Source organism: Oncorhynchus clarkii, unplaced genomic scaffold (genome assembly GCF_045791955.1).
Source record: "Oncorhynchus clarkii lewisi isolate Uvic-CL-2024 unplaced genomic scaffold, UVic_Ocla_1.0 unplaced_contig_14082_pilon_pilon, whole genome shotgun sequence".
Classification (NCBI taxonomy): domain Eukaryota; kingdom Metazoa; phylum Chordata; class Actinopteri; order Salmoniformes; family Salmonidae; genus Oncorhynchus; species Oncorhynchus clarkii.
This window is the reverse complement of record NW_027258121.1, coordinates 107,501-116,053: the sequence shown is the minus strand read 5'-3', so window position 1 is coordinate 116,053 and position 8,553 is coordinate 107,501. Positions and strand designations below refer to the sequence as shown.

General features: G+C 51.5%; 1 protein-coding gene across 1 annotated transcript; it reads left to right on the top strand.

The window, feature by feature from the left end:
• Nucleotides 1–248: 248 nt before the first annotated feature.
• Nucleotides 249–1,532, top strand: LOC139395732 (uncharacterized; the record flags this gene model as incomplete). The annotated part of the gene is made up of 1 exon (XM_071143078.1): nt 249–1,532. A coding segment is annotated over one exon (1,284 nt), but the record flags the coding sequence as incomplete, so codon positions are not given.
• Between the last annotated feature and the right edge of the window lie 7,021 nt (nt 1,533–8,553).

Genomic DNA, 8,553 nt, shown 5'->3' with positions numbered 1-8,553 from the left:
AGTGACATTCAAAACCAATCCACCAAAACATCTGCAACACAATAACATGCCCCACTTGTTCACAATCAATACAAACATACTAACTGGCCTGTTGCCTGTCAGATCAATGCTGAGCTCACACGTCGACTGGAACTAGGAAACTCTGAAACCCCTGACCTGCCAAACGGCCGAACGTGATACAACTACAATCAGTCAACAAGTCGGAAAACCCAAGCCCCCCAGCCCCTACACCCCCCCCCCTCCCCCAGTCCCCCCAGCCTTCCCAGTCAGCCCCTCCAGCACCCCCAGCCTCCACAGCCACTCACCCCCCCCCAGCCTCCCAGCCCCCCAGCACCCCCAGCCTTCCCAGCCACTCAGCCCCCCAAGCCTCCCAGGTCCCCTGCACCCCAGCACCCCCAGCCTCCCCAGCCACTCAGCCCCCCCAGCCTCCCAGCCCCCCTGCACCCCCAGCCACTCAGCCCCCCCAGCCTCCCAGCCCCCCAGCACCCCCAGCCTCCCCAGCCACTCAGCCCCCCCCAGCCACTCAGCCCCCCCAGCCACTCAGCCCCCCCAGCCACTCAGCCCCCCCAGCCTCCCCAGCCACTCAACCCCCCAAGCCTCCCAGGTCCCCTGCACCCCCAGCCACTCAGCCCCCCCAGCCTCCCAGCCCCCAGCACCCCCCCAGCAACCCCAGCCTCCCCAGCCACTCAGCCCCCCAAGCCTCCCAGGTCCCCTGCACCCCAGCACCCCCAGCCTCCCCAGCCACTCAGCCCCCCAGCCTCCCAGCCCCCCTGCACCCCCAGCCACTCAGCCTCCCCAGCATCCCAGCCCCCCAGCACCCCCAGCCTCCCCAGCCACTCAGCCCCCCCAGCCACTCAGCCCCCCCAGCCTCCCCAGCCACTCAGCCCCCCCAGCCTCCCCAGCCACTCAGCCCCCCAAGCCTCCCAGGTCCCCCAGCCCCCCAGCACCCCCAGCCTCCCCAGCCACTCAGCCCCCCCAGCCTCCCAGCCCCCCTGCACCCCCAGCCACTCAGCCCCCCCAGCCTCCCAGCCCCCCAGCACCCCCAGCCTCCCCAGCCACTCAGCCCCCCCAGCCACTCAGCCCACCCAGCCCACCCAGCCTCCCAGGTCCCCCAGCCCCCCAGCACCCCCAGCCTCCCCAGCCACTCAGCCCCCCCAGCCCTCCCAGCCCCCCCAGCCTCCCAGCCTCCCAGCCTACCAGCCTTCCAGCACCCCCAGCCTCCCAGCCTCCCAGGTCCCCCAGCACCCCAGGTCCCCCAGCCACTCAGCCTCCCAGCCTCCCAGCCGCCCCAGCCTCCTAGGTCCCCCAGCCCCCCAGCACCCCCAGCCTCCCCAGCCACTCAGCCCCCCCAGCCTCCCAGCCCCCCTGCACCCCCAGCCACTCAGCCCCCCCAGCCTCCCAGCTCCCCCAGCCCCCCAGCCTCCCAGCCCCCCAGCCTCCCAGCCTCCCAGCCTCCCCAGCCTCCCAGCCCCCCAGCCTCCCAGCCTCCCAGCCTCCCAGGCCCAAACGGCAGGCAAATGTACCTTAAGTAGCTGTCACCTCCATTCAAGTATCACTTCTTTGAGATGGTTCACTATATATACAGCAGTATGTGCACATCCCTTCAAATTAGTGGATTCGTCTATTTCAGCCACGCCCTTTGCTGACAGGTGCATACAATCAAGCACACAGCCATGCAATCTCCATAGAGTAACATTGGCAGTAGAATGACCCGTACTGAAGAGCTCAGTGACTTTCAACGTGGCACCGTCATAGGATGCCACCTTTCCAACAAGTCAGTTCGTCAAATTCCTGCCCTGCTATAACTGCTCCGGTTAACTGTAAGTGCTGTTATTGTGAAATGGAAACGTCTAGGAGCAACAACGGCTCAGCCGCGAAGTGGTAGGCCGCACAAACTCACAGAACGGGACCGCCGAGTGCTGAAGAGAGTAGCACGGCGTTAAAATTTGTCTGTCCTCGGTTGTAACTAAACTGGGTAAGTCGAGTCTGTTCTGTACCGTACCAGGTAGAGATGGTTCAGGTTGGAGTCGGGAGGGACAGACACGGGTCTATACCGTCCCAGGTAGAGATGGTTCCAGTTTGGAGTCGGGAGGGACAGACACTCGTCTATACCGTCCCAGGTAGAGATGGTTCAGGTTGGAGTCGGGAGGGACAGACACTGGTCTATACCGTACCAGGTAGAGATGGTTCAGGTTGGAGTCGGGAGGGACAGACACTGGTCTATACCGTCCCAGGTAGAGATGGTTCAGGTTGGAGTCGGGAGGGACAGACACTGGTCTATACCGTACCAGGTAGAGATGGTTCAGGTTGGAGTCGGGAGGGACAGACACTGGTCTATACCGTCCCAGGTAGAGATGGTTCAGGTTGGAGTCGGGAGGGACAGACACTGGTCTATACCGTCCCAGGTAGAGATGGTTCAGGTTGGAGTCGGGAGGGACAGACACTGGTCTATACCGTCCCAGGTAGAGATGGTTCAGGTTGGAGTCGGGAGGGACAGACACTGGTCTATACCGTCCCAGGTAGAGATGGTTCAGGTTGGAGTCGGGAGGACCAGACACTGGTCTATACCGTCCCAGGTAGAGATGGTTCAGGTTGGAGTCGGGAGGGACAGACACTGGTCTATACCGTCCCAGGTAGAGATGGTTCAGGTTGGAGTCGGGAGGACCAGACACTGGTCTATACCGTCCCAGGTAGAGATGGTTCAGGTTGGAGTCGGGAGGGACAGACACTGGTCTATACCGTCCCAGGTAGAGATGGTTCAGGTTGGAGTCGGGAGAGACAGACACTGGTCTATATCGTCCCAGGTAGAGATGGTTCAGGTTGGAGACGGGAGGACCAGACAGACACTGGTCTCTATACAATGAAAACTGTTGACACAACAGATACTGTCTGCTCTGAATTATTGGTATCTTTCATACTAATCTTAACCTTGTGACCCATTCTATATATCTGTTGTTTCGTCATGTCGGGTGAAACAGGGTGTATCTTGGCTATAAAAACAGGGTGTATCTTGGCTATAAAAACAGGGTGTATCTTGGCTATAAAAACAGGGTGTATCTTGGCTATAAAAACAGGGTGTATCTTGGCTATAAAAACAGGGTGTATCTTGGCTATAAAAAAAAATCTTTTTTTTGTCTCGGGGCTCTCAACGAATGAACTGAGAGTGAATCGTCGACCAGCCACGACCAGCCATCCTTATCGTAGAGCACTCAATCGATTCACTTTATTTTTGTGGTTGCGTTGTATTGACCTGCTCCGTTATTATTAAGTGATTAAAGATTATGTTTAAGTATAACTCTGACTAGTGTGATACGTTTGTCTCTACTCATTTGACAGTAAAGAAAAATGACCCACCACCACTTTCTGAATGCAGTGGAGTTAATGGGGCTATTTGTCCTTTCTGTTTCTCCAACAGAGACGAGACATTTCTGGGGGCATTACATGCATTCTGGCAGGAGGGTAGTAAATCCAGGACGGTAGTAAATCCTGGACGGTAGTAAATCCTGGACGGTAGTAAATCCTGGACGGTAGTAAATCCTGGACTGTAGTAAATCCTGGACGGTAGTAAATCCTGGACGGTAGTAAATCCTGGACTGTAGTAAATCCTGGACGGTAGTAAATCCTGGACGGTAGTAAATCCAGGACGGTAGTAAATCGAGGACTGAAGTAAATCCAGGACTGTAGTAAATCCAGGACTGTAGTAAATCGAGGACTGTAGTAAATCCAGGACTGTAGTAAATCCAGGACGGTAGTAAATCCAGGACTGTAGTAAATCCAGGACGGTAGTAAATCCAGGACTGTAGTAAATCCAGGATGGTAGTAAATCCTGGACGGTAGTAAATTGAGGACTGTAGTAAATCCAGGACTGTAGTAAATCCAGGACTGTAGTAAATCCAGGACGGTAGTAAATCCTGGACGGTAGTAAATCCAGGACGGTAGTAAATCCAGGACGGTAGTAAATCCTGGACGGTAGTAAATCCAGGACTGTAGTAAATCCAGGACGGTAGTAAATCCTGGACGGTAGTAAATCCAGGACGGTAGTAAATCCTGGACGGTAGTAAATCCTGGACAGTAGTAAATCCTGGACGGTAGTAAATCCAGGACTGTAGTAAATCGAGGACTGTAGTAAATCCAGGACTGTAGTAAATCCAGGACTGTAGTAAATCGAGGACTGTAGTAAATCCTGGACGATAGTAAATCCTGGACGGTAGTAAATCCAGGAGGGTAGTAAATCCAGGACGGTAGTAAATCCAGGACGGTAGTAAATCCTGGACGGTAGTAAATCCAGGACGGTAGTAAATCCTGGACAGTAGTAAATCCAGGACGATAGTAAATCCAGGACGGTAGTAAATCCTGGACGGTAGTAAATCCTGGACGGTAGTAAATCCTGGACGGTAGTAAATCCAGGACTGTAGTAAATCCAGGACGATAGTAAATCCTGGACGGTAGTAAATCCTGGACGGTAGTAAATCGAGGACTGTAGTAAATCCAGGACTGTAGTAAATCCAGGAGGGTAGTAAATCCAGGACTGTAGTAAATCCAGGACTGTAGTAAATCCAGGAGGGTAGTAAATCCAGGACTGTAGTAAATCCAGGACTGTAGTAAATCCAGGAGGGTAGTAAATCCAGGACTGTAGTAAATCCAGGACTGTAGTAAATCCAGGAGGGTAGTAAATCCTGGACGGTAGTAAATCCAGGACTGTAGAAAATCCAGGACGGTAGTAAATCCTGGACGGTAGTAAATCCAGGACGGTAGTAAATCCTGGATGGTAGTAAATCCAGGACTGTAGTAAATCCAGGACTGTAGTAAATCCTGGACGGTAGTAAATCCAGGACTGTAGAAAATCCAGGAGGGTAGTAAATCCAGGACTGTATTAAATCCAGGCGGGTAGTAAATCCAGGACTGTAGTAAATCCAGGAGGGTTGTAAATCCAGGACTGTAGTAAATCCAGGACTGTGGTAAATCCAGGAGGGTAGTAATTCCAGGACTGTAGTAAATCCAGGACTGCAGTAAATCCAGGACTGTAGTAAATCCAGGACTGTGGTAAATCCAGGAGGGTAGTAAATTCAGGAGGGTATTAAATCAAGGAGGGTAGTAAATCCAGGACTGTAGTAAATCCAGGAGGTAGTAAATCCAGGACTGTAGTAAATCCAGGAGGCTAATAAATCCAGGAGGGTAGTAAATCCAAGAGGGTATTAAATCCAGGACTGTAGTAAATCCAGGACTGTAGTAAATCCAGGAGGTAGTAAATCCTGGACTGTAGTAAATCCAGGAGGGTAATAAATCCAGGACTGTAGTAAATCCAGGACTGTAGTAAATCCAGGAGGGCAGTAAATCCAGGACTGTAGTAAATCCAGGACTGTAGTAAATCCAGGAGGGAAATAAACCCAGGAGGGTAGTAAATCCAGAACTGTAGTAAATCCAGGAGGGTATTAAATCCAGGACAGTAGTGAATCCAGGACAGTAGTAAATCCAGGACAGTAGTGAATCCAGGACAGTAGTAAATCCAGGACAGTAGTAAATCCAGGAGGGTAGTAAATCCAGGACTGTAGTAAATCCAGGAGGGTAGTAAATCCAGGACTGTAGTAAATCTAGGACTGTGATATATCCAGGACTGTAGTAAATCCAGGAGGGTAGTAAATTCAGGAGGGTAATAAATCCAGGACCGTAGTAAATCCAGGACTGTAGTAAATCCAGGAGGGTATTAAATCCAGGACTATAGTAAATCCAGGACTATAGTAAATCCAGAACGGTAGTAAATCCAGGACTGTAGTAAATCCAGGACTGTAGGAAATCCAAGAGGTTAGGAAATCCAGGAGGGTATTAAATCCAGGACTGTAGTAAATCCAGGAGGGTAGGACATCCAGGAGGGTGTTAAATCCAGGACTGTAGTAAATCCAGGAGGGTAGTAAATCCACGACTGTAGTAAATCCAGGAGTGTAGTAGATCCAGGAGGGTAGTAAATCCAGGACTGTAGTAAATCCAGGAGGATAGTAAATCCAGGACTGTAGTAAATCCAGGAGGGTAGTAAATCCAGGAGGGTAGTAAATCCAGGACTGTAGTAAATCCAGGACTGTAGTAAATCCAGAACTGTAATAAATCCAGGACTGTAGTAAATCCAGGACTGTAGGAAATCCAGAACTGTAACAAATCCAGGAGGGTACTAAATCCAGGAGGGTAGTAAATCCAGGAGGGTAATAAATCCAGGAGGGTAGTAAATGTTATGAATTATCTTCAATTGCAGTAGTTTACTAAATGTCTTCGGTTGTAGGAGCGGATGTGAACATTTGTACATATCTGTGACCAACGGTTCTCCTCAGTTCTTCATTCAGATCACGCTCTCATTTCTACCTTATTAGGTTTTGAACTATCAGGTAGACTTTCAATCCACCATTGATATAACTTAGTAATTCATTTCTTTAGTGTAGCAGCTGTTGCCAAATGCCTTTGGTGCCCCATGCCTTTGGTGCTAGATGCCTTTGGTGCCAGATGCCTTTGGTGCCAGATGTATTTGGTGCCAGATGCCTTCGGTGCCAGATGTCTTTGGTGCTAGATATTTTCGTGCCAGATGCCTTTGGTGCCAGGTGTATTTAGTGCCAGATGCTTTTGGTGCTAGATGCCCTTGGTGCCAGATGCCTTTGGTGCCAGATACCTTTGGTGCCAGATGCCTTTGGTGCTAGATGCCTTTGGTGCCAGATGCCTTTGGTGCTAGATGCCTTTGGTTCCAGATGCCTTTGGTTCATTCAGATTTCTGAGTTGTAAGAATTTAAAGAAATTGGCCTTAAAAGAATCTAAATCTTTCTTGTAAATGATTGGATGACAGCAGACAGCCGTCATAGTACACATGCTCTACATACATGATGTCACTTCGGAACCAGGACTTAAAGGTGTTTCCATTAAACGCTGGAGATTAGGTGGGGTTATTCCAGATAGGGTTGCCTGGCGATGAGGTGGGGTTATTCCAGATAGGGCTGCCTGGAAATGAGGTGGGGCTGCCTGGAGATTAGGTGGGGTTATTCCAGATAGGGCTGCCTGGCGATGAGATGGGGTTATTCCAGATAGGACTGCCTGGCGATGAGGTGGGGTTATTCCAGATAGGGTTGCCTGGCGATGAGGTGGGGTTATTCCAGATAGGGTTGCCTGGCGATGAGGTGGGGTTATTCTAGATAGGGCTGCCTGGAGATGAGGTGGGGTTATTCCAATTAGGACTGCCTAGAGATTAGGTGGGGTTATTCCATATAGGACTGCCTGGAGATTAGGTGGGGTTATTCCAGATTGGGCTGCCTGGAGATTAGGTGGGGTTATTCCAGATTGGGTTGCCTGGAGATTAGGTGGGGTTATTCTAGATAGGGCTGCCTGGGGATGAGATGGGGTTATTCCAGATTGGGTTGCCTGGGGATGAGATGGGGTTATTCCAGATTGTGTTGCCTGGTGATTAGGTGGGGTTATTCCAGATTGGGCTGCCTGGTGATTAGATGGGGTTATTCCAGATTGGGCTGCCTGGTGATTAGATGGGGTTATTCCAGATTGGGCTGCCTGGCAATGAGATGGGGTTATTCCAGATAGGGCTGCCTGGGGATGAGATGGGGTTATTCCAGATTGTGTTGCCTGGTGATTAGGTGGGGTTATTCCAGATTGGGTTGCCTGGTGATTAGGTGGGGTTATTCCAGATTGGGCTGCCTGGGGATGAGATGGGGTTATTCCAGATAGGGCTGCCTGGGGATGAGATGGGGTTATTCCAGATTGTGTTGCCTGGTGATTAGGTGGGGTTATTCCAGATTGGGTTGCCTGGTGATTAGGTGGGGTTATTCCAGATTGGGTTGCCTGGTGATTAGGTGGGGTTATTCTAGATAGGGCTGCCTGGGGATGAGATGGGGTTATTCCAGATTGGGTTGCCTGGTGATTAGGTGGGGTTATTCCAGATAGGGTTGCCTGGCAATGAGATGCCTTTATGGTTTATTTACTCCTCCATGTACAAGGATAGTCTCCTGTCCATTTGTTGTGACGACAGTTGTCCAGCCCAGTGGAGACAGTTGTCCAGCCCAGTAGAGACAGTTGTCCAGGTCAGTGGAGACAGTTGTCCAGCCCAGTAGAGACAGTTGTCCAGCCCAGTGGAGACAGTTGTCCAGCCCAGTGGAGACAGTTGTCCAGCCCAGTGGAGACAGTGGTACAGCCCAGTGGAGACAGTTGTCCAGCCCAGTGGAGACAGTTGTCCAACCCAGTGGAGACAGTTGTCCAGCCCAGTAGAGACAGTTGTCCAGGTCAGTGGAGACAGTTGTCCAGCCCAGTGGAGACAGTTGTCAAGCCCAGTGGAGACAGCTGTCCAGCCCAGTGGAGACAGTTGTCCAGCCCAGTGGAGACAGTTGTCCAGGTCAGTGGAGACAGTTGTCCAGGTCAGTGGAGACAGTTGTCCAGCCCAGTAGAGACAGTTGTCCAGCCCAGTAAATACAGTTGTCCAGGTCAGTGGAGACAGTTGTCCAGCCCAGTAGAGACAGTTGTCCAGCCCAGTGGAGACAGTTGTCCAGGTCAGTGGAGACAGTTGTCCAGCCCAGT